This window comes from Phalangium opilio, unplaced genomic scaffold (genome assembly GCF_054372755.1).
Source record: "Phalangium opilio isolate 3A_F unplaced genomic scaffold, DU_Popi_V2 ptg000100l_1, whole genome shotgun sequence".
Classification (NCBI taxonomy): Eukaryota; Metazoa; Arthropoda; class Arachnida; order Opiliones; family Phalangiidae; genus Phalangium; species Phalangium opilio.
In genome coordinates this window covers 1,470,288-1,496,375 of record NW_028324203.1, presented here as the reverse complement: position 1 = coordinate 1,496,375, position 26,088 = coordinate 1,470,288, and the positions used below count along the sequence as shown (strand labels likewise).

The window sequence follows — 26,088 nt, the reverse complement described above, 5'->3', positions numbered from 1 at the left end:
AGTATGTTCCAAACAAATTATTCTTCGGGCTTGATTAATCTGGGAATATTCCTCTCTATTGCGTGCAAACAAATGGTTTTCTAATGTTAGTCATGCATCTACCGTTTACCCGTTTTACCGAAATATAAGACAAACTTTTCAAAAATATTCTTCCAATAATATAACTAAAATTAAGAAAAGATATTTATCGAAGTAAGTATTGCATTTTAAGGGCTTCAAGATAATCACTCAAGTTTATTGTTTGTGTCGCACTATTACAATTATTGGTGAATTACATTTAATGAAGTAAGGATTACGGGTAATAATTTTAGCACAGTGAAATGTAGCGCATCGAGAACTATTCACAGAAATGTTTTGTCCACCTGTTAAGTACGGTACGATGTGACTGCTATTATGAGCTCAGTTCTTGTCTATATGTAGACTTAAACTAAGCTAGATGAAATGGAAAATGATAATTTATTTTAGTCATTCCATTTCTGTTATATTGGTTAGGAGTGAATCTATTGTTCCGTTCGGAAAAAATGCTGTTACATAAAAAACCATAACAATTTTGTAAACCTATTTTTTATCGTTTGTTTATTAGTCTACATTTTTAGAATTAATTTTTTGTTCGAACTATACAATCAGATAACTTAATATCAAAGTACGTTGTTGCTTTTGAAGTCGCCGTTCGGGTACTTCGCTTAGTTTTACCATTAGTCAAATAAAATTGTTACGTTTAGTTAACCAAGTTCGCTTTCTTGTCGTCAGACACCACAGCCGCTTCCAGGCTAATTATAACTTTTACCGTATCAAGTCGTCCGCGCAAGTTGTCCGGTAGGCCTATTCGACTAGTTCACGAAAATTTATGGTCCGTCGAGCCGGATCGTCAGAGTCGGCTTAATTACGCGGAAAGCTGGTCGTTGGGTTAATCACCACTGCGGACGTTCACAATGCCTGTAACAGCTCTGGAGAAAGCCACTGCGGAACGGAATAAAGGCGAATTGGGTTCGAACAACATCAGCAAAAGAGTTCAAACACATGCCAAGACTCCTCTTAATCAACAGCAATTGGAATTTTTTCTAGAAGAAGTAGACAAGTCGTGGCAAGTCATAGATAAGGCGCATGTCAAGGTGGTCTCGTTGGACGCTGAAAATGCTGGCCTGCATGAACAGAAATGGGATGACTTATTCACGTTGTATACGAATTCGAAATGCGCACTTAAGTCTATGCTAGCCACTATGGTTCCAATCTCAACACGTCAGTTGTCTGTAGGGTCGCATTCGGAGATCAAGTTACCGAAAATCAACCTCCCAACGTTCGCGGGAGAAATACATAATTGGATATCATTCCAGGACATATACCTCACTGCCATCCTTAACAATCAATAATTATCAGATGCCCAGAAATTTACCTATCTCAAGTCAAGTTTAACCGGAAACGCCGTAAATCTAATCAAATCACTCACTATTTCCGATGCCAATTACACCATTGCTTGGGATACGGTCATCAAGAGGTTCGAAAACAACAGAGAACTCTACTTTGCCATTATGAAACGATTCTTCTCGCTTCCCATGATACCAACAAGCAACTCAAATGCCTTACGATCGATCGTGGATGCGGCGATGGAATGTACCAGAGCTCTCGACACTCTTCCGATAGCGGATAAATGGGATGCGGTTCTGCTGTTCCTTCTAACCCAGCAGTTAGATCCATCCTCTAAGGAGCAGTGGGAACGTAGTCTCAAGAACACAGAGATACCAAAGTCAAGCGATCTGCTGGAATTTATTAAACAAAGAGTGCGCTCCTTGGCGGCGTCATCATCCGGTCGCAATCCTTACGTCACGAGGAACCCAGTGACCTTGCACACCAGAACTGGAGCATCGTACTCAGATGGTAAATGTACGATCTGTTCCGCCAATAATTTCAATTTCCAATGCCCAAGACTGTCCGCTATGAAGGTCCACGAGAGGCGATCATTAGTACAGCAATCGAACCTTTGTTTCAACTGCCTTCGGACGGGACATAGAGTGAAAGAATGTCCACTGGAAAAATACTGCAAGACCTGCGATAAAAAGCATCACTCCCTTCTTCACGTGGAAGTGGAGAAACCAGATTCAAGTAGTCAACCATCCAATACTAAAGATTCCGATAGACAACAACCAAGCCAGACGCAGAATTTTCATGTCCAGGATGTCGCCTGTGCAAGGGATGATTCCATACTAGCCACCGCTGTAATCAAATTAAAAACTGCGCAGGAGACAGCCCTTCAAGTTCGAGCTCTATTGGATGGCGGATCGACCGTATCTTGCATCTCCGAAGCGTGCAAGGCGAGACTGGACCTCGCACGAAAGAAAGTCCAGACGGAAGTAGTAGGACTAGTTGCGACGCAACTCGATAGAGCTAGAGGACTTACTTAGGTTCACTTCAAACCATTCTTCGACGACACATTTTCAGAAAGGTTTTGCGTCAACGCTTATGTATTGAAGAAAATCACATGTCAGCTGCCTTTACGGAAATATGATACAAGCAACTGGCCTCATCTCCGGAAGCTGCGACTAGCGGATCCCGAGTTTAACATCCCTGGCGACATTGATGTGCTGTTGGGTGCTGACGTATTTTTCAAACTCCTTTTAAATGGGAAACGAACCAAGGATGCCTTTTCTCCAGATGCGATCAATTCCAAGCTAGGATGGCTGGTTTCCGGGCCGACGAGCATTGAACAACCTAGGGTACACCATCATACACGCGCACTTGAAGAAATCCTGAATCAATTTTGAACGATTGAGCAGATACCAAAGAAACAAACCATGACACCGGAAGAAAAAGCTTGCGAGGAGGATTTTCAAAGTCCCATTACCGAGATCCAGCCGGAAGATTCGTGGTACGCATACCAATGAAAGAGCCACCGATTCCCCTTGGATCTTCGCGCGAGATAGCCCTGAGAAGATTATACCAAATTGAAAGGAAGATCGACGCACGCCCGGAGTTGAAAGCCTTATACGAAGGATTCATGGAACAATACGAAGAGTTGGGACATATGTCGAAGATCTTACCAGAGAACCAAAAGAAGTCTTCAAGAGTCTATATTCCTCATCACTATGTAATGAAAGATTGGAACCAAACCTGTAAATTCCGAGTGGTCTTCGATGCATCTTCTAAGACCACCTCTGGATTCTCCTTCAACGACTCGTGGGTCCAGTGGTCCAAGATTCGCTATACGCCATTGTCATGCTGTTCAGAATACATCGAATAGCCTTTGTCGCTGACATCATGAATATGTACCGCCAAATACTAGTAGCCCCAGAGCAACGAAATCTGCAATGCATACTGTGGCGGTCGACACCCAAGGCTCCTGTCCAAGAATTCCGATTGAACACCGTAACCTTATGGAACAACCTCGGCACCTTTCTTGGCAACTCGAGTATTGCAGGAGTTGGGCGAAACGGGGTTGCATGAACATTCGTTGGGAGCTGCGATTGTCAAAAGGGATTTTTACATGGACGATGTAATGAGTGGAGGACAAACCGCAACACAAACCAAGATCGCTATACACCAGATTCGCTCACTGCGCGATGGTGCCGGTTTCCGTCTCAGCAAGTTTGCCTCAAACGACCCTGATTGTTTAACAGAAGTACCGCCTGAGTTACAAGATTCCAAGAACATACTAGCGATGGATGACGATGCTCTTGTCTAGACACTCGGAATTTATTAGGATACGAGGAAAGATCAGTTCCAGTTCAAAGTACAACCTGCGCCCTGTCAGTCACCTCTTACGAAGAGGACTCTACTTTCCGAAATATCGAAGATCTTCGATCCCATGGGTTGGCTTGCCCCCATCATTATTCGAACGAAAATCCTGATGCAGGATGTATGGAAGGAGAAAATCGATTGGGATGCAGAAACTTCCGTAGGAGTTCAAACATTATGGGCGGATTTCAAGAATTCCATTATACACATTCAAGATCTTCGAATAGACCGATGGATGCATTCTTTACCTGAGATATCCGTCCTCGAACTTCACGGATTTTCGGATGCATCCGAGAAAGAATACGCTGGAGTGGTATATCTGAGATCGGTCGATCAAGCTGGAAATGTTCACATCTCATTACTCACAGCAAAAACAAGAGTGGCTCCGGCAAATAAAGCGATATCAGTCCCGAGGATGGAGCTCTGTGGTGCATTGCTCATTGCGGATCTCATGGAAACAGTTCAAGAGTCCTTAAACCTGAACTTCAATCAAGTTAAAGCTTGGACAGATTCGACGATCGAATTATGTTGGCTTTCCTCTTGTCCACGTCGATGGAAAACGTTTGTCGCAAACCGTGTTTCAAGAATTTAAGAGATAATTCCGATATCACACTGGCATCATGTTCCCGGACTTGAGAATCCAGCTGATGCAGCCTCCAGAGGAGTATCAGTGCCCGAGCTACTAAACCATAAACTCTGGTGAAAGGGACCTCTATGGCTATCCAGTCGGGAGCCCTGGCCAACTCAATCCATTTCGGATCCCAAGACGAATGCCACAGCCATTGAAGAAGAAGAAAAAAATCGTCATTATGACCACAGGAATAATTGTTGATAACGACATCTTTACACGGTTCTCTACGCTTCTGCGACTACGACGCATAACAGCATGGATACTTCGGTTCAAACATAATGGCCTGCACAATTCCCGAAAGAGACAAGACCCCAACTTCAAAGCCGTAATACATTCTGGTCCCTTGACAAGTATGGAATTAGAGAATGCATTGCTCACATTAGTAAAGATAGTCCAAGCCTACATGTTTCCGGAAGAGATAGAGTCCTTACGCCAGGGTCATCCGTTGCCGAAGCGAAGCCAACTACTATGTCTACATCCTGTCTTGAATTCCATCGGGGTCCTCCGTGTGGGAGAAAGACTTAAGCACGCAGATCTCGATACAGCCACAAAGCGTCCAATTCTGATACCGAGACATCACAAATTTACGGAGATGGTCATTCAAGAGGCCCATACCCAAACCCTGCATGCGGGGACGCAGATGGTTCAGAGTATCCTATCATTAAAGTATTGGATCCTTCGAGGAAGAGAGGCAGTGAGACACAAAATTCGGAAATGTGTTGTCTGCACTAGATATCGTGCCGCCACAGCTAACCAGATAAGGGCTCGAGTTCAATACTGCCGAGCACTTGCGAGAACTGGCGTTGACTACGCAGGACCCTTCTATCTTCGTCCAATCACTCCGAGAAGCAAGACATCATACAAGGCTTACTTATCCCTCTTTGTATGCTTCGTGACGAAGGCACTACATCTTGAAATTGTCTCATCGCAAACCACCGAAGCCTTTCTGGCAGCATTGCGCCGATTCACTTCGAGACGTGGGAAGCCTATACGATATATACAGCGACTGTGGAACGACCTTCGTTGGGGCCGCCAAGGAACTAAAAGAATTTATGAAATTAATTCAGTCAAATCCACAGAATGCAGCTGTCGCAGATCATCTTTCCTCACAGGGCATAACATGGCATTTTAACCCTGCCGGAGCCCCACATTTGGCGGCCTATGGGAGGCCGGCGTCAAGTCGGTGAAATACCTCCTACATTGAGTCATTGGTAACACAAGACTGACCTAAGAAGAGTTCTCAACCGTAGTCACACAGATAGAGGGTTGCCTAAATTCAAGACCATTAACCCCGCTTTCATCGGATCCCACCGATCTTAATGTTCTCACTCCAGGTCACTTCCTATTTGGAGAATCTCTTCAAGCAATACCGGATCCTGACTTATCTCACCTAGCTATGAACTGACTTAACCGATGGCAGCTACTCCAGAAGCTAAAGCAGGATGTCCATAAACGCTGGCTTCGGGGGTACGTAACTAGACTTCAACAACGATCCAAATGGATGAAACCGCAACGCAATATCGAAGTTGGTGACATGGTCTTGGTCAAATCAGACGTTACATCACCCGGAAGTTGGCCTTTGGCCAGAGTTATCGAAATTTTTCCGGGACAAGAGGGCTACACTCGGGTCGTTACCTTACGGACCACCAAAGGTGAAATCAAACGACCCATCGTAAAGCTATGCCTTGTGCCGTTCGACCATGAAGATGAGCCCTGAAAGTTTGCTACTAACGTATCAAGGCCGGGAGAATGTTCCGTTCGGAAAAAATGCTGTTACATAAAAAACCATAACAATTTTGTAAACCTATTTTTTATCGTTTGTTTATTAGTCTACATTTTTAGAATTAATTTTTTGTTCGAACTATATAATCAGATAACTTAATATCAAAGGACGTTGTTGGTTTTGAAGTCGCCGTCCGGGTACTTCACTTAATTTTATCATTAGTGAAATAAAACTGTTTACGTTTAGTTAACCAAGTTCGCTTTCTTAACGTCAGACACCACAGCCGCGTCCAGGCTAATTATAACCTTTTACCGTATCAAGTCGTCCGCGCAAGTTGTCCGGTAAGGAACGGATTTCCAATTAATTGACTAACCCCTCTCTTAGTGAAGATTGGGATCAACTATGTAACATGGCTGCCAGAATCCTTGGAGCTTCCGCTCCTTGGATCTGGCAGGGCTTTTGCTTCCATGCTACATGCTCCTCCTCCTTTTCTTACTGCGATAATTTTTGTAACTAGAGTCAGTCCAAGGTTGGCGTTTGCCGAGAGTAGCTCTCGTTTTTTGATTTAAATTCTCCTAAGACGGAGTTAGTGTTAACAAAGTTAGGTTGCAGGATTTTTATCCCTTTGTTACTTCAATAAAAGTCAAGACGATTAGTCTTCAAATTTTGGATATTAAATTGTAAGTTGTCATCAATTCATTTTATGGCCCTCGGGAGATTTCTCCCTTAGTTAAATTCTATTGAGGGTTACATAAATGGCACCCGAACAGGGACTCGAAGCGACTAGGCCTTAAGCCTCGGTCAGTCCCGTAGAAAAACTGTTCATCATCGTTGGTATATCCGCCCCCCACGTGACGGTAAGCCTCGGCTTCCACGTTGGTAAATAATTAAAGATAATTAATTTAATCTTAATTAGTCATAATTAAATTAAATAATAACTTAAAAATAAAATTATCTTTATATTTAATGTACTGAATTAAGATAGCATACTCGTTTATTTTGTATAAACTTAACTAAATTTAACTTTACTTAATTATTGTAAAACTTAACTTAAATAAATAATGGCCTACTCGGATAATAAAACATGGAGATCTCATGACACTGAGGATGAGGAGGAGGATTCTACATTACATAAAGGGGAAGACCATTCAAAGGAAGGTCTATTTGCCTCTGCGGGGTATGACGGCGACACGCTAGCACCGCCTGAGATTGAAGATCCGTTGGAGGATTTTAACCGGATTCTTCGCTTTGAAGAAGAGAAGGATGAAGAAGATGTTGATACAAGAAAGAGGACGGCCGCCTCTTCAGTATTGGGATTTTCTCCCTATCAACTATTCCCTCATAAGAGCATTCCCGCTCCCCAGGGAAGTTCAACTCCCTCAAATTTCCCTCCTCAAACTGGGATTGATACCCTTGTTACTCCCAAATCAGCGTCAAAAAACATTAGGCCTAAAGTTAGTTTTGCTAAAACTTAACCTACTCCTAGAGTTAAAACTATCGGAGTTCAAATGTCTCCGTCTCGACAAACCCCTCAATTTGGACCAGACACTACAGATGAGGAATTATGATCCTTTTTACTGCCTTTACTCCAAACTTTGGCAGATAATTTTTCCACACAGGCTAATGCCGTAGAACAAAATGTAGCAATAAATACTGCAATAGCTGCTAGTTTGGATAAATTAGTTAGGGATCTACCTACATTAATAAATAGAAGTACAATTCCTCAGACGGGAAAAGTACCTATTGAACCTCCGGAAAGGTTAGCATTTATGGGATCTTCGAGTGATAATGCCTCAGAATTCTAAGCTGCTTTCGAGGAATATGCAAAATTTCACAAACTTTCAAATGAAGATAGGTTAGCAGCATTGCCTCTCCTTTTACGAGGGCATGCTTTGTATTGGTACAGGGATTTAATCCGTCAGTATGACGATATTTGTAATTCAAACCCTGCTCATCCTCATTTAGCTTGGAAGACATTTAAAAGACACTTTAAGGCTCAATTTATAGACGCTCAATTTAGAGACTCTGAAGTTGACTCTAAACTTAAAATAGAGATTTCCCAAAGGAGTCAGAAAGATAAGGAATCTGTAGAGGATTTCTTCGCGGATGTTATGAACTTAAATTTAGGGATGACCCATCCTCTTTCCGAAAAGGAGTTAGTTCCTATAATTAATAGTAATTTATAGGATGAACTAAGAACTCCTCTCCTCTTTTTGCAATTTACTACAAATTAACAATTAAGGAATTCCTGTAGGACAATTGAAAAAGATATCCAAGTAAGGAAAAGGAATGCCGAGAAAAGATGAAATCTCCCCCTAAACCTAAGGCTATAAAAGGCCGAGTCCTCTTGCCCAGCAAACTGGGTCTCCGCCCATAGTCATTGTTCCCCTGGGCAGTGTCAGAACCCTTGTAATCCCTCTACGTCACCTTCACATCCTAAATCCCTTGAAGCCCTTAGACTCTAGATCGAAAGCTAGAGCTCAAAACTCTTCAAATAATCAGCGAACCTACACTAGAAGCTATAACCAAAGATCTAAATCCCCTGGTCGTCAATTAGCCTTATCATACCCATCTACACGTACTAATACGTGTTATTCTTGTCAAAAGCCAGATCATCTTGCACCCGACTGTCCAGACAAAAAGATATGCAAGTCGGGGGAAGCCAAGACGGGAGAGGTCCCTCGTGGTTCCTCTCCCGGCGCCCAGCAAATACCCCTATCAAGAAGCGTGTCGCGTTCCCTTTGAGGATTGAATCCGTTTGAAAAGGTTCAAGTTATAAAAGGGTTACTATCCCCGTTACTTTTGAACACGCGACAGTTCACGCTAAGTTAGATAGTGGGGCAGATGCTTCTTTTATTAATCTAGATCAATGGCAAAAAAATTGTAAATTTAGAAACTCTTCAGAATTACCTGAAGATGACCAATTAGATTGTATAGTTTGGGGCAATGGCCGCTATACTTTTACGAAAGGATCTCATGAATTAGAGTTCTCTCTTAAGTCAAATGAATTTGAAAAACAATTTAAATTTCAATTTTATATCGTTCCTTCCCTGACTATTGACTTTTTATTGGGACAAGATTTCCTTGAAGAATATAGGGTCAAATTAGATTTTGAATCGTCACAATGTTTAGTGGGTAACCTAAAGATCCCTTTTTCAATTCCATCTGAAAAGGATCCAATAGATAAGGAGATTGTGAATAGTATTAGGGACGCAGTTTCCGCAGCCCCTATTTCTGATGAACAACGTCATCAATTAGAATCCCTTTTATTGAAATTACCTGAGTTGTTTTCGGATAAAGTAGGAAGAACAGGACTAGTCTTCCATGGGATTCATACGGGAAATAGTCCGCCCATAAAATCTCAGCCTTATCGTGTTAATGATCAGAAGATGAAGATAATTGAACAACATGTTAGGGAAATGTTAGATGACGGGATAATCAGACCCTCAGTATCTCCTTGGGCTTCGCCCGTAGTTTTAGTTGATCAAACAAAACGGGGTAAACCCTATGGGTTTTGTATTGATTATAGAAAACTAAACAGTGTTACCATAAGGACCCCTATCCCTTGCCTAATATAGAGGACATGCTAGCTAGAGTGGGAAGACCGAAGTTTATAACAACACTTGACCCTACATCAGGGTATTGGCAAGTGGAAATGCACCCTAAGAGTAGAGAAAAAACTGCTTTTGTGACTTATATGGGAAAGTTCGAGTTTAATGTACTCCCTTTTGGGCTTTGTAACGCCCCTAACTCTTTCCAGCAATTAATTGACGAAATGTTTAGAGACGCCGATTATTTCCAATTAATGGACTATTTAGACGACTTAATCTCGCTTAGCGAGGATTGGGATCAACACTTAGCGTGTTTAGAATACGTTCTAAATAGATTAAAGGAAGCGGGTCTCACCCTTCAGTTCTAGAAGTGTCTTTTGGCTCAAAAAGAAGCTACAATTTTTGGTCACATATCTAACGAACATGGAGTGCATATTGACCCTTCAAAAATTGAAGCCATTGAGAAATTTTCTCCACATAAAAATATTAAGGAAGTCCAGAGATTTTAAGGGATGACAGGATGGCACAATAGATCTATTAATCATTACTTCCAAATAGTAGCCTCTATTAACAAACTCAAAAGGAAGGATCAGAAATTCATTTGGGGTATTGAACAGCAACTGGAGTTCGAAAGGATTAAGGAAGAAATTTGTAAGGTTTATCCTTTAGCTTCCTTTAGAAGGGATTCCCCGTGCATTCTATCTTCAGACGCAAGTGATGCAGGGTTAGGTGCCCTTCTTTCCCAAATCCAAGACGATATAGAAGTTCCTATAGCTTACGCTAGTACAGGACTAAAAGACGCAGAAACGAGGTACTCCACTAGCGAGAAGGAATGTTTAGCCATTTGTTGGGCAGTTAAGAAGTTTAGGCCCTTTCTAGAAGGTCGGAAATTCACTGTACTTACTGACCATCAGGCTTTACAGTGGTTGTTTAATATTAGGGAACCAAATTCTCGTCTAGTTAAATGGGCAATGTACCTTCATACTTTTGATTTTGCAATCAAGCATAAGAAAGGAGTAGAGAATGTAGTAGCTGACGCTTTGTCAAGGGCCCCGATAAACGTCTTAAGCATAAACTTTAGCTCTTCCCCTTCTTTATCTACTAGTATACAGGATCCAACTAGTAGTAGTACAAGTTCAAATTCTTCCGGTAGAAGTTCATTAACTTTCTCCAGTGATTCTGTTGAAGGTCAAATACGTCCTCCAGGTCCTAGAGCCTTATATTCTGTCTTTACAATAGAAGACGTAAGAAAATCTCAAAGGGAAGACCCATTCGCTTCCCCTATTATTAATTCCTTGCAAGGACCTAACCCAGTTAGGAATAAAATGTTCGAACTACAGAATGATCTTCTCTATAGAAGACCTTATAGGACTTACCCTGAATAAATTTATTTACCACTCCGCTTAAGGCTAGAAGCCATGCGGCTATTACATGACCACCCTTTACCAGCTCACAGGGGCAAAGATAAGACCCAAAGTAAAGTTACATTTAGATATTAGTGGCCAACCATAGTTAGTGATGTCAAGGACTGTGTTAGAGGATGTACCTTATGCCAATAATTTAAGGCTAGGAATAGGAAAAAGCCAGGGCTAATGCAACCCTCTGAGATAAAATGTCCTTGGGACCAAATTAGTGTCGACATAATGGGACCTTTCCCTCAAAGTAGACACCACTATAGGTATTTAATAGTCTTTGTCGATTACATGACAAAATTCGTGGAAATGATACCCCTTAAGACTATTACAGCTAAGACTTGTGTCCAAGCTTTTAAATCTATTATTTCTAGGTGGGGAGCTCTTAAAGCTATTCTTAGTGATAGAGGGGTACAATTTACCTCGAAACTTTGGCTGTAGAGGTGCAGAGCTTTTAGAATTAACCCAAAGTTTATTACCCCTTTACGCCTAAGGGAAATCCAACGAACGAGTAAATAGAGTAATAGGCGAACTTAAATCCTTCTATTTAGGGAATCACCATGATAGATGGGATGAATCCCTTGACCTTCTTCAATTTGCAATTAATTCTGCACCCCATGAAACCACGGGCAGATCCCCTTTCTTTTTGAATTTAGGGCGGGAGCCACGTCTCCCTTGGAATTTAGGAATTGAAGAACCCATTCAGAACCCTGATGACTCTGGTCGTACTAAAGCTTTAAAAGTTCTTAAGGAACAATTAGAATTCAGTAATGAATTATCTAAATTAGCTAAGGCTCATCAAAAGAAATACTATGACCTCCGCCATGACCCTCTAGAATTTGAGGTAGGAACATTATTATGGATGGAAACACATCCTTTGTCAAGTACGACAGGTCAAATTATGAAAAAGCTCAGTCCTTAATGGGCAGGTCCCTTTAAAATAGTTGCAAAACATTCTCCCTTTGTCTATGACTTAGAGGATGCTAACTCAGGGCAGAATGTAGGGAAAGTTAACCTTGAACATCTAAAACTCTACTGGACAAATGTAGCTGTCTTAGACAATGCCGGAAATACCCCCACTTCTCAGTCAGAAGTTGCAGATGATCCTGAGCCAAGTCCCTTAACGAACGGTGGTACCGCGGACCACCCTCCTATGGTGAGTTTCTCAACAACTTCATCTGATACCTCGACATCAACTACTCTAAACGATCGAGCTGCAGATCAACAGCTCATTCCTGCTGTTCCAGAAGTCACTCGTCAACCAACTGACTCGGATAGTGAACCGGGCATGGCCCTATTTGAAGACCTTCCTCTCCTACTCCATACCAACCACAATATGCGAGCTTTCCAGCTCACTAGTCCATCTAGTGACAGTCCGCCTTCTGCGCCAGGGGAGGCTTCCCCGTCTGATCATGTAAAATCAGAAGCGGAACCTGAGTTACAAAAATCAACTTCTAGTTTTAGAGAAGAGATTTTAACACCTGAGCAGATTTCTAGTTTTACGGAAGAGATATTAACACCTGAACAGAATTCTAGTTTTATGGAAGAGATATTAACACCTGAACAGCTTTCTCAATCGCAGTCCCAATCGCTGCGTGCGGCTGAAAGTTCATCGACGACGTTATCGTAGTCCATGAGAACTCCTCGATTAAATAGGGCTACCTTACCCAATACAATAACAAAGGCTGAGTCATCTTGCCCTGCAAATTGAGGTTCCGCTTATAGTCAATGTTCGCTTGGGCAGTGTCAAAACCCTTATAATTCCCCTACTTCTCCTCCACATCCTAATGGGAATATCCCTTAAAACCCTTAGACACTTGATGAAAAGCTAGACTCTAGCTTCAACTCCGTGGAAGAACTTCGAAACCCGCTGGGTTCCGCGTTTAAGCGATGGGAACCCCAGGAGTTGGAAATGTTTTTCTGAGATAAAATTGGAGTTGGGTGGCAGTGGAAGTTTTCGTGTGCGGAGTTGGGAGGCACTGGGAATAATGATATTTATAATTGCGGAGTTGGGAGGCAATGGAAAATTATCTTAAAACATGGAAATCTACGGAGTTGGAAAACTTAAGTCTGCAGGGCTCCAATTTAAAAGCGGACCTTAGCGTTGTTTGTCTTTTGAAGCTTCGTACGAAATTTTTTTTTCACCCTTAACCCCACGTGACACGCCCCCTCAGTGAGTCTCTCACACAATGGGGCCGCGGGCGCTTTCCTTTTCTCTTAAACCCATTGACAAGAGTCTCCTTTCTAGCTTAGAGGCATATTAAAGTAAGGCAGTAGGCATATTAGCAGGCACAACTAATAACAGAATGAACTCTAGTGTTAGTATTTCTTGATTCGTGAAGTTTGTGGACTTGTCCTTTAAAATAGCATTTGCGAAGCGAATCAGTCCGATTTTAATTAAGTAGCTAATTTAAGAAACTAAGCGTAAAATATGATCCAACGACAACGCGTAGCGCCTTTTTCCCCAAATCTTAAGTTTTAAAGTCTAGAAGAATTTTATGAGTAAATATTATTCCTTATTTGAAAATCATAATTTATAAGCACTCGTGATATCAATCTCAGGCCAAGTTTGAAAGAAAACTAATGAGCAACACGTTTTACTTGAACTATCTATTTTTCCAATTCTAAAGAGTAAAGTTCTCTTCAAAAGACTAGAAACTAGAAAGGTTTTAATGGACGAAGTTAGAAGGAGTTGGGAGGAGTTTAAGAAATTTTAATTTCCATGGAAGGAATTGGGAGGTGTTTAAGAAATTTTATTTTTCATGGAAGGAGTTGGGAGGAGTTTAATAAATTTTATTTTTCATGGAAGGAGTTGGGAGGAGTTTAATAAATTTTAATTTTCATGGAAGGAGTTGGGAGGAGTTTAATAAATTTTAATTTTCATGGAAGGAGTTGGGAGGAGTTTAAGAAATTTTAATTTTCATGGAAGGAGTTGGGAGGAGTTTTACATTTCGCTTGGCGGAGTTCTGCGGAGTTGAAACTTTTGATTATGGCATTGGGAGGAATTGGAGTCATTGTTGTGTATCGCCTTGGAGTTGGAAGGAGTTGGAGGTTAATATTTTCATTTTGCAGCTCTCTAGCGTAAATCACGACTTTTCGCCCGACGTCAAGCGACAACCGAATAAAAACATGGTTACGCTGGACAGAAATTACGTTGAGTGTGGCGATGTTAGCTTTCCATTTTTTCGGTCGCGTTCAACGTTAACGCTTTGCGCGAGTCAATCATTAATAAGCTTGAGTCTTGACGTCATTTTCAACCACGCGTGTCCGGAAAAGACGTCCACGGTCCGCCATGTTTTTATTTATTTCGTTCCTAATCGAGTCGGTTACTGGTACAAATTCCACAGAATGCCGAAGTTCAATGCTGAAAGTTTTATCGAAGAGGTTAGTAACCATCCATATATTTATGATATTAGACACAAAGATTACAGAAAAGAAAGAAAATAGATGGGTCGCAATTGGTGCAATGTTCAGTTTATCTGGTAAGCCTTGGTTTCATTATTTGCGGGAACCACGCTAAGTGAAAACGCTATAACGCTGGGCGACAACGTGAAAAACAAATCTGACGTTTGACGTCCAGCTGCAAAGTCGTTTTTTTCGGTCAAGTGAAAACCATGCTACGCCACGCAAGGCGACTGTGCGAGTAAATTTGGTGTGACTGGCTACTGCTAGAACGGAACTGACTCGAACTAACTGCTGTCGGACCTTTGACCCAGGATTCCTTTGGTTTATTTCGGAAAGGCCTATTAACTGAATGGTGACCTAGTTCCTAACTCTTTAGAAGAAACACCAGAAAATGAACCTCATGACTATGACGATAAAACCGTAAATATTGATTATCAGACTGATTCGGATGATGAACCAGATGACGTTTAAAATGTAACATTTTTGTATCTCTCTTTGCATTAAATAATAAGTCAACGTTAGAAGGTTTCATTGAATGAGTTTGAAATAAAATGGGCCTGTGTAGAGCTATATCAGCTGAAGGGGGAAACGTCACAGTTGGGCCTGACATTAAACGGAGCCGGTTTTCACCCTCCCTCTGTGCGACCGTGGTAGAACTCTATGCTAAAGTTTGCGCACAATAAGGCACCTGGGCGGGGACTGTCGAAACCCTGCCTCAAAAACTCTCCTTACCCCCAAATTAAAATAGCTCTATTATTAGATGATGCCGATTTAAGTTCATCTCTTTATCACAGTCCCAAATATTTTACCACATTACCTCCTTAGAATCAGAGGGAACTCGCTCAAACAAGTTAAGTTTAATATACTTGACATTAGTGGGGCTGCTTTTACAATATAACACCTGCTGCATTTAAGCAAGATTTCCGCTCGACGGAAAACACGACGAAAACCGGGCAGAAAGGGGTTCGACCAAAAAATCTTAGGCCGAGCCCGACGGAATTTCCGCTCGGCCGGGCGCAAGTTGTGTTCTATTTTTCGGTCGTGTTCGGTGTTACGCCGGTGTCCCAGCCAATGAAATTATCCCACTGACTGCGTCATAAATTTCAAGAGTGGACGCATACGCTATATAGATTGATAGCCGCCTTGTTTTTTTTTGTCGGAAACATGCCACGAAGGTAGAAAAATTTAAATAATGGAAAAAATAGAGGTAAGATGTTAATAAGGAAGTCTTTATTGAGGAGGTTAGATAATATCTCCTGTACGATCTAAGCGACAATGGGACGGAGATACCAATTCAGAGTGCGAAAAAAATGTTATGGAAACCACTCTTACCTGTCACGTGACCAAAAAATATATCTTTCAAACTCAAAATTCAGTCGTAGTGTGAACGGTCTACCGCCGGACGACGGCGTAAGCTAAAGTTTCTACCGTATGCTGCGTGATTTGCGCCGTTTTTTTTCGGTCGAGTGGGAATCTAGCTTTATGAGGCACGAAGCTTTCATGGCCTGACGCAAGAATCAGGCCGTCAGATTAAACCTTAGCCGCTTATTTTCCAGTCAGATTTTATATTCTGTTACTTAACACGACGAGATCTATCAAACAACACCGGATTCATACATGTACCTCATGAGGTAAGAATTCATACCTCATTCGACCATTTTAACCCCCGTCTGATTTATTGATGGCCCCCTTTGATGACGTCAGATTTCTTATATTTGGAATCCCCATTTCCAGCTCTATCATTTGCCACCTTTTTTATTCATGTACCTCATGAGGTAAGAAATCATACCTCATTAGGGTCAAACATGGCCAAGCCCCCCTCAAATGCCCCAGCTGTGACGCGTAAGACGGCCAGATCTGTTAATGAGCATCAAAACTAAACACATTCCAATAGTCAGACCTTTTGTACTTTATGAGGTAAGATCCAGGCCACTGGCTCTTGGTCTAATAAGCAACTTTCCCAAGCCGAAAAGGTTAAGTGTGAAGGGATGAGGAATAATGGGAGCGGCACCTACAGCTTTCTCTCTCTTTCTCTCTCTCGCTCTCTTTCTCTTTCTCTCTCTTTCTCTCTCTCTCTCTCTTTCTCTCTCTCTCTCTCTCTTTCTCTCTCTCGCTCTCTTTCTCTTTCTCTCTCTTTCTCTCTCTCTCTCTCTCTTTCTCTCTCTCTTTCTCTCTCTCTTTTTCTCTCTCTCTCTTTCTCTCTCTCTTTCTCTCTCTCTCTCTCTCTTTCTCTCTCTTTCTCTCTTTTTCTCTCTCTCTTTCTCCCTCTCTTTCTCTCTCTCTCTTTCTCTCTCTCTTTTTCTCTCTCTCTTTTTCTCTCTCTTTTTTTCTCTCTCTCTCTTCTCTCTCTCTCTCTTTCTCTCTCTCTTTTTCTCTCTCTCTTTTTCTCTCTCTTTTTTTCTCTCTCTCTCTTCTCTCTCTCTCTCTCTCTTTCTCTCTCTATCTTTCTCTCTCTTTCTCTCTATGACTCTTCTGGCGTCGTGATTCGTGACCCTGGTGCCATTCGTACACGTCTCCGCTCTTTCTACTCCGATCTCTATTCCCTACCCGATACCCGCTTTGCCGACTCATCCCAAACTCCTTTAATACACGAGCTACCACTACTTGATAGTGATGAAAAAGATACCATATCTGGACCAATTACTGCCGATGAACTTTTTGCGGCGCTACGTTCACTACCTCGCGGTAAAGCGTCTGGCATTGACGGTTTGCTGGTGGAATTCTACCTTAAATATTGGAACCTTCTGGGGCCGGTCCTTGTGTCTCTTTTTGCTGATTTGCAACACAATACACATTTTAACCAGAAGTTCTCGGAGTCGGTGATGTCGCTCCTGGAAAAATCTGGCGATTTGATATACGTAATTGGAGACCGCTCTCAATTACTAATACGGACTATAAATTATACGGTATATGTCTCGCGATACGGCTTAAGACTGTCGCTCCCTCGGTTATTCACGAATCGCAGTCGTACGGTATTCCCGGTCGCACGATTCATCATACACTCTCGACACTTCGTGACCTTCTCTCTACCGCGAACTCATCCAATGAGCCCTTGGCTATTGTCAACATTGACTTTGAAAAGGCTTTTGATCGCGTGGATCATACTTACCTTTTTCGCGTCCTCGAAGCTTTCGGCGTTCCACCGTCGTTCCTCGGTCATTTGAAAGTGCTATATCGCGACTCCGTGTTTCGGTTGCGCTTTAACAATACAATTACAGATGTGGTACCTTTCCAACGTGGTATCCGTCAAGGATGTCCGCTCTCGACCCTTCTATTTTCTTTCGCGGTTGAGCCCTTAATGGTCCTGCTGCGGAAGAAACTTAATTCTCGCATCGGACCTACTCACTATAGCATTTTTAACGCGACCTACGCTAACGATTTTGACGCGGTTTTACGTCATGATGACGATTTTGGCGTCTTGCATTCTTGCCTTGAACAATATTGTGCCTCTTCGGGTGCTAAGGTAAATTATGCCAAGAGCTTTGTCCTGTGGAGTGGTTCTTGGAAAGGACGTCTGGATCAACCGCTCGGTATAAACTCCAGGTCTGACGGAGGTAAATTCCTCGGTATATATCTTGGCAACAATAAAGACTATGTGTTGCAAAACTGGAATACCTTGTTGCTCCGGTTTCGCAGAGTGCTTGGTAGTTGGTTTTGCTACCGCCATCACTGCTCTGTTGCCGGCAGAGTCCTGGTGGTTAATCACCTTGCTGGTAGTGTTCTTTGGCACTGTCTCAAGGTCCTTCAACCACCTGATGAGTTTCTCCGCTCCGTGCAAAAACTCATCCTTGATTTTGTCTGAGACGGCATACACTGGATTAATTCCGAAACCCTATATCAGGAAAAACGGTTTGGTGGTGTTGGGCTTGTGTCCCTTGCCGCTAAAACCATGTCCTTCCGTATCGCGTCTGCGTATGATTTACTCGCTAGGGATATTGGTAATTCTCCTCACGCGATTATGGCTAATGCCGTTCTTCGTTCGCGTATAGACTCCGTTCCGGACTTTCGCGATTTTTTTCTGCGTCGTTTCGCGATCAGGCTAAAAGATGATTTCTATCAATCTTTATTTGTGTCGTGGCACGCGCTTCGGTTTCGGATCATCCCCGAATTTATGACTCGTGACGTATTTCTGTCGCTCCCTGTTTTTGACTCGCCTTACATTACTAATGCAACAGGTGTGTCGTTAAACGCAGCCCTTCATGGTTTCTACGTACGGTCCGGTTTATGTCGCATACAGGACTTTTTAGATTTGAATGGTCACTTTGTGCCTTCTCATATTCTCTTCTCTGACGCGCGCCCCACACGAGTTATGTTGCTTCAACACCGTGCTATACAAAACACTTTGATACGACTATTCCCCCGTGTTTTCGATGCTCGCGGGATACTCTCCGACAACGTTTTTGGGCTCTCCACCGTTCCAGTATTTGAAGCAGAATGTCCCACTCACCTTGGTGTAGTGAGGGTGATGCTTAGAGACCGTCCTTCTTCCCGTGATATTTACCGTTGCCTTATAATAAAGACTTTTCGAATAACACCTCCAGTTTCAGTGGTCCGTCCACCCCCACCAGATTTGCTTTAGACGTGGGGTGTAGCAAAACTTTCACCCTTTAATACTCGGTTCGAACACGCGGTGCAATGGCGCGCTTTACATGGGGCCTTACCGTATCCATCAAGACTGGCCCATATCATTCCGGATGTGTCTCCACATTGTATTTTTAGCCCTGCCATGGGTACTTTTGATCACTCTTATTTTGACTGCCCAGTGGCTATTACAATATTTAACTCTTTGATAACGTGGGTTTCCACCTTACACGGACACGAACATACTATCTCGGAAGTTTTTTACCTAGTATGCTCCCCCGGCAATCATTCCTTTTGTAACCTTGTTTTTCTTATTGGTAAGGTTGTTCTGAGAGACTTGTTTCTCAATATTCGCAATGGTGACTTTCACTCCCAGAGTTTTGAGACATTTATTGCTCAAAAAATTTTCTCTTGCAAGATGCGTACCATAGCGCGTTATAAGGCTAGGCGCAGTTTTGCTAACTTACAAGGTCCCGATCATATTACTAGTTTTGACGAACAATGGGGCATCAACCCTTTATAAAACACTAATGGTACTCTTATTTTCATTGTAATTATATTTATTAATAGTAGTTCTTTTCATGTATAATTTATAGTTCCATTCTAATGCCATGTGTTCATTCAGTTCTGTTTTATTTTTGATTAATTGAAACTTTTTGTGTACAATTACTCTTGTGACGCTGATTAAAGCCAATTTGCAAACAAACAAACTCTCTTTCTCTCTCTTTCTCTCTCTTTCTCTTTCTTTCTCTTTCTTTCTCTTTCTTTCTCTCTCTCTCTCTCTCTTTCTCTCTTTCTTTCTCTCTTTCTTTCTCTCTCTCTCTTTCTTTCTTTCTCTCTTTCTCTCTGTCTCTCTCTGTCTCTCTCTGTCTCTCTCTCTCTCTCTCTCTCTCTCTCTCTCTCTCTCTCTCTCTCTCTCTCTCTCTCTCTCTCATTTGGGCCCAATGGCCTTTTAAGTTTCACCACGCGTGTGCCCAATCCCATCGCGGGGCTGGTGTCTCCGTCGGCTTAAATCCGTCCATTAATGACCGTGTAACAGCCTTCGATTCTTTCGATGGCCGGTGCATTTATTTACGTTTTCGCCCGGGTACCCTCGGTTCATCGACTGCCCTCCATCTTTTCAATATTTATCTATCGGCCACTAATGACACTTTAGCTATCGCCACGCTAGAGTTCGTCTCTCAGAAGTTACGTACCATCGATCCCTCCGACACCATCATTCTTGCTGGTGACTTTAATTGCTGCCTCCACCCGGACTTTGACCGCTCCAACTGCCGTGAATCCCGTTTCGCGGTGTGCGGCCCCCTACGTGCCTTATTAACACAAAATGATCTCAGTGACGTTTACCGTTCCCTACACCCGGACACTCCCAGTTTCACCTGGCGTGCTAGGAATAATGGGAAACTTTTATCAGCGAGACTTGATCGCATTTATGTGAACTCATCGGGCCGGGTACATAGTATCAAGCACGTACCGACATTTTTTTCGGACCATGACGCGGTTCTTTGTAACCTAGTCATTATTGAAAATTTTCCCAAAGCCTCTCCCTTCTGGAGACTTAATTTCCGCGCTCTTAATGACATTAATTTTGTAAATTCAGTCCGTGCCGAACTTGAGAGGCTCTCTGCCACCAAACCTCCGGGACGCCCTTGGGTCTCCTGGTGGTTTGATGTTATGAAGCCCACCATTAAGGCTTTTTCGGTACTTTTTTGGCATCGCAAGGATGTCACCGATAGGCAACTCATTAACAATCTAGAATCCACGGTGATTACCTCTGACCCAAACACGCTTGTGGGGCGTCAGAATGCTGAGAGACTCCATGAGCTTCTCTTGGAGCGTTCTGCCAACTCCCTCGCACGTGCCCGCTCCACCCACTTTACAGCTATTGACACGCCTTCGCGTGAGTTTTACCGCCTCGAATAAAGGGCCGTTGAAACTAATTTCATGGCCGGTGTGTACGACCCCGCCGGTGTGCTAATTACCAACCCAGAAGCCATTAGAGACGTTATTATACGTTTTTATTCCACCCTGTACTCGCCATCATCCGCCCCGTTTGATGGCGCTACCTACTCTGACTTAACATTAGGCATGCCTACGTTAAACCCCATCCACGCGCCGCTCCTAGGGGATACCATTAACCTCCCTGAAGCAACCGCCGCCCTCAACAAACTCTCCCGCGGAAAAGCCTGTGGCTTTGACGGTCTCCCCGTAGAGTTTTACGTAATTTTTTGGCAAACTCTTGGTCCCATCCTGGTTGAGGTTTTCAATACCCTTAAACAACATAAACAGTTCTGGAACACCTTCTCAACGTCCGTTATATCTTTATTGCCTAAATCGGGCGACCTCTTTAACTTAGCGAACTGGCGCCCCGTCTCGCTCACCAATAGTGACTATAAAATGTTTACCAGAATTCTTGCAAACCGCGTTAACACTGTTGTAGGGGATTTAGTCCATAACTCCCAGACTTATTCCATCCCGGGGCGTTGTATTTACGACACCTTGACCTCCCTCCGTGACAACATTCATCTGGCCAATGCACTTAATGAACCTCTCGCCCTTGTAAATATTGACTTCCGAAAAGCTTTTGATAATGTCGACCACTCGTACTTATTAAACCTCCTCACTACTCTAAATTTCCCCCAAGGTTTTATTGACCTTCTGACAATTATTTATTCCGATTCATCCTTTATGGTTAAAGTTAATAATGCCCTTACGACCCGTATTCCTTTTGGTAAAGGTATCCGTCAAGGTTGCCCCTTGTCCGGTTTACTCTTTGTCTTGGCCCTTGAACCTCTGCTTCATACCTTACGTCGCTCAATTACCCGTGCCATACCATTACCTCACCACGACGCGATCACCACCGTTTTCGCCGATGACTTAACTGCCTTAATCCGTTGCCCCTCTGAGTTCGCCATCCTTGACGATAGACTCCGCGCTAACTGTCAAGTAACGGGAGCGTCAGTTAACTTTGAAAAATCGTTCGTCCTTTGGTGTGGAAGCTGGGCTCTCTCCCCTCCCGCCATACGCCCCCCCATTCCATCCAGTACCGACGGTGGTAAGTTCCTTGGGGTTTACATGGGGAACTCTCCCCGTTTTGAACAGCAAAACTGGCCGGACCTGTCATCTCGCATGGCGAAGGTCTTTGGGCGTTGGTTACGCCTCCGCCACCTTTGCTCGCTCCCCGGCAGGGTTCTTTTAATAAATCAACTCGCTGCATCCGTACTTTGGCATAGGCTCAAAGTGCTAACCCCACCGTCAACGTTCGTCAAGGATTGGCAGAACCAGCTCCTTAATTTTTTATGGGCGGGTATTCATTGGGTCGCCGCCCCGTCGCTGTACCCCCATCGCCTTCTTGGCGGATTGGGTTTAGTTAATATATCCGCGAAAATTGCCTCTTTCCGTATACACGCCATATCCCGATTCTTAACGCAATCCCCGCCGAATCACGTCCACTCTATTTTTACACACCACCTCCCCCGGTTTCCTTTGGTGACACGGGCCTTTATCGATACTTCTAGCGCAAATTCCGCCATACCTTTTTATTCTGAAGCGTTAAACGCATGGTTCCATCTCCCCATGAAAATTGAGGCCGGTTTCTCTTCTAAAGAAGCGATCCTAGGTATTCCGATTGTAAATTCCCCATTTTTACGCACCGTCACGGGGCTGGCCCTTACCCACGCTACCGTCGGCGGACTTCACTCCCTCGGCATCACCTCTATTGGTCACCTCCTCGATGGTCGCGGTCGTTGGATTCCCCAAGGATCTCTCTTCCGCGACCGCCCTGTTTCCCGATTAGTTATCTCCCAGCACCGCCTAACGATTAACGCCTTAATCCACACATTTCCCGGTTGTTTTACGGACCGTGGCCTTAATCCCGCTTTTTCCTTTAGTCTCGGTGGAGGTCTATGTATCGTCACCGAACAGGTAATCGCTGGCCATTCACACCGTTATAGACTTTCCGAGTCCCCACCAACTAAGACCATATACGATTCTGTTATTCATAGCCGCTTCCCGCCACAATCGCCCTTTGCCCCACCGTCCACAGTTCTGACCCCATCTACCTGGTGGTGGTTAGCCTCGAAGCTTTCCCCCTTGAGCACCCGCGCGGAGCTTTGTATCCGATGGCGCGCCCTCCATGCCTCCTTACCGGCCCCAGCCCGACTATCCCACATCGTCGAAAGCCTGGACTCGTCCGCTTGTCCGTTTTGCCCGGCCCTCGGGACCTTTGCCCACTGTTATTTTGACTGCCCCTTCGTTGAGGCTGTTTTTGACCAAGTCACCCGCCGCCTTGAGCGATGGGTTGGCCACACACACTCGCACGCAGAATCCTGGAGCCTAGTTGCCCCCCCTGACCCGAAACACAATTTATGCAACTTAACGTTTACCATCTTTTTAGTCGTCCTCGCTGACCTTTACAAGTCAGTTGAATCTTTGTCTCTGATGGCCGATGGGTTCATGACCCAAGTGACTTCCACCACTAAACTAATTTTTAATCGCGTTGCTGCTGGTTTTCGGGTGGAGCGTTCACGAGCCACGACCCCCACCCTCCTTGAAAGGTTCTTTCACCGTTGGGGGGTTGGTAGGGAACCAGTATGGTTTACTTGATTTTTACTTTTGACCATTGTTACATTATATTTATGTATATAGTTCCTCATTTCTTATTGTAACTAAGCATTCCCTAATTTGTACCTGAATGGTACTATAAACTTCCTAATTTGTACCTGATTGTTCCTAAGATTCACGTTTTTTATCCCTGATTATTTTGTTAATAAGAATTTCAATTTGTACCTGATTAGTTGTAACTAAGAACATTTGTACGTCATTAATTGTAACTTAAAATTTCATCATTTGTGCCCATTATTTGTAACTTAAAATTTCATCATTTTTGCCCATTATTTGTTAATAAACGTTCCTTTTGAAAAACCAAAAAACTCTCTCTCTCTCTCTTTCTCTCTCTCTTTCTCTCTCTTTCTCTCTCTCTTTCTCTCTCTCTCTTTCTCTCTCTTTCTCTCTCTCTTTCTCTCTCTCTTTTTCTCTCTCTCTTTCTCTCTCTCTTTCTCTTTGCCCTGCCATGGGTACTTTTGAACACGCATATTTTGACAATGTTACTCTTTTTTTTTTTCATTGTAATTATAATAGTGTATTTCTATATTTATGTTTTTCTTGTACTTTTTCTCACTGTGGGTGGCAGGATTGTGTTTGATTTACCGCTGACTAGATTGAGGGGCATGTTTTGAACAGTTTTATCACAGTTACCATCTATTGATTCTTCCACGACAACCTTATTGGGCTTTCTTCTCTTAACTGTCTTGGTGGACTTTTGCTCATTAGAAGTATTACTTTTTTCAAAAATAGTTGAGAGGTTCTTTCTCTTTGGTCGGTTGGCCTGTTTTAGAGCTTGCCTTTTTTTGGGAGTTGTATTACTTTTTTCAAAAATAGTTGAGAGGTTATTTCTCTTCGGTCGGTTGGCCTGTTTTAGAGCTTGCTTTTTTTGGGAGTTGTATCAGTTGATCCATAGTTCCATAGTTGATGCTTTTATCTATAACCGGATCAGAGATTCGCTCACACGATGAAGACTTTGGGCTATCACAATTAACTTGGGTGACTTTATTTTCACATTTATTAGTAATATTTTTAGTAGAAACTCAGCATAGAGGCCATCTCTTAAAGTATGACCTCCTTTGCCGATTTTCAGAGCTTTTTTAGAGTAGCGATCCATATGACTAGATACATATTCCTGAATCCTAGCGTTAACAATTTTTCTCACCCATAGTTTAAAGAAAGATGTCACAGTTTCATCAATTTGATCATGCTCAACTGGAAGGCACTGGGTAAAAAGGAACCATAATTTTGGCATTTTTTCATTAATATTTTTAAGACATTCCTTAAGCATGCTCCTTCCAAACATCTTAAATCCATCAACACTGGCATATTTTCTCGCTTCATTATTTAGCCTACCCAAAAATTCTAAAAACAAAACTTGGGGAATGACATATGAACATTATCGCGATCTTTCAATTCTTCCGGTAGAGTTTCTTTTTCATCTCCCTGTAGACTTAATGCAAGGCCAAGTTTGTAAAGTTTTCGCTCTTTAATTCTTCGATCTAGGGGGTGGTGGTTATTTTCCTTGGCAAGCTTAGAAACGTTTACTATTTCTCTCATACATCCACCGCCCAACCGCAGAAGAGATTGCGGTGGTTCGTTAATCATTTCTTGTCCAGAGAGTGAGAAAAGGTTTTCATTAGTGAACCTCAGTTTTTTACAAGCAATGGAATTTTTAATTAAATCGTCATCGGATGGGATTTCAAAGATGAATTCAGATTGTTCGAACCATTCTTCATCTTGACTAGCACAAATGTTTACAACTGGTTCACTAGTGGCTTCGTCCTCTGCTGCGTGAGTAGTTATTTGAGAAATGTCACCAGTTGGAGATAGCTCCTCAACAAGTATGGTTGACTCTAGTAGTTCAGCCACTAAAATGGGATCTTCATTATGTAGTTCTACTTCTCCATTGCATATCATCATGGTAAACTCATGAACTGTTCGAGTAAGGAAATTGAAAATTTTCTCACTGTCGTCCCATTCGGTTGAAAGATCTGTAGTTTTGGTCAAATCAGAGTTGAATCCAACTTTTAGGGTGTTGGCATAAGAGAGATAGTTTATTTTAAACTGAACGATTCTTGAACTGCTGATTACAGCTTGATTTTTTCTCTTTTTCTCTTTCGCAAATCGATTATTAATTATAGGAATGTTCTCTCGATCACAGATAATTAGGCTTTCTTTTATAACACTTTCAATTGAGTCTACTATTGAAGCATTAACTGACTGAGGTAATGGAACTGGGGGTTCCTCCTGATGATGTTTTAAATGGCAAGGCTTAACTTCAGATTGAAGGTCTTTAATTGCGTTTAGAAGATAATCTAATAATAAAATTAGATACCTTTCATGCAAATTGTTTTCTGCTAATTTTGTATATATTCTACCTATTTCTGTATTTATTAAATGAACTTCTTTAGCTACGTTTTCCTTTAAATTTAGTTTTTCTAAATACCTCCC

The 26,088-nt window shown here is 42.6% G+C and overlaps 2 protein-coding genes across 2 annotated transcripts; both read left to right on the top strand.

Annotated features, from left to right (window-relative positions):
* The first annotated feature begins 932 nt into the window (after window positions 1-932).
* On the top strand, window positions 933-2,879 carry LOC149632421 (uncharacterized). Its single transcript, XM_089851097.1, has 4 exons — window positions 933-1,239; window positions 1,378-2,351; window positions 2,400-2,711; window positions 2,772-2,879. The coding sequence occupies exons 1-4, from the start codon at window positions 933-935 to the stop codon at window positions 2,877-2,879; spliced, it is 1,701 nt and encodes a 566-aa protein (XP_089707223.1).
* On the top strand, window positions 2,876-4,321 carry LOC149632420 (uncharacterized). The gene is made up of 4 exons (XM_089851096.1): window positions 2,876-3,171; window positions 3,222-3,360; window positions 3,413-3,613; window positions 3,695-4,321. The coding sequence occupies exons 1-4, from the start codon at window positions 2,876-2,878 to the stop codon at window positions 4,319-4,321; spliced, it is 1,263 nt and encodes a 420-aa protein (XP_089707222.1).
* Window positions 4,322-26,088: the final 21,767 nt, after the last annotated feature.

Excerpts from the sequence above, each read along its gene's own strand:
- LOC149632421 (XM_089851097.1), top strand. The coding sequence starts at position 933 with ATGCCTGTAACAGCTCTGGAGAAAGCCACTGCGGAACGGAATAAAGGC. Across the intron at positions 2,352-2,399 it reads AGAAAGTCCAGACGGAAGTA|GTTCACTTCAAACCATTCTT; the intron begins GTAGGACTAGTT and ends GGACTTACTTAG. Across the intron at positions 2,712-2,771 it reads CGAGCATTGAACAACCTAGG|ATACCAAAGAAACAAACCAT; the intron begins GTACACCATCAT and ends ACGATTGAGCAG.
- LOC149632420 (XM_089851096.1), top strand. The coding sequence starts at position 2,876 with ATGAAAGAGCCACCGATTCCCCTTGGATCTTCGCGCGAGATAGCCCTG. Across the intron at positions 3,172-3,221 it reads GGATTCTCCTTCAACGACTC|AATACATCGAATAGCCTTTG; the intron begins GTGGGTCCAGTG and ends CATGCTGTTCAG. Across the intron at positions 3,614-3,694 it reads ACCCTGATTGTTTAACAGAA|GATACGAGGAAAGATCAGTT; the intron begins GTACCGCCTGAG and ends GGAATTTATTAG.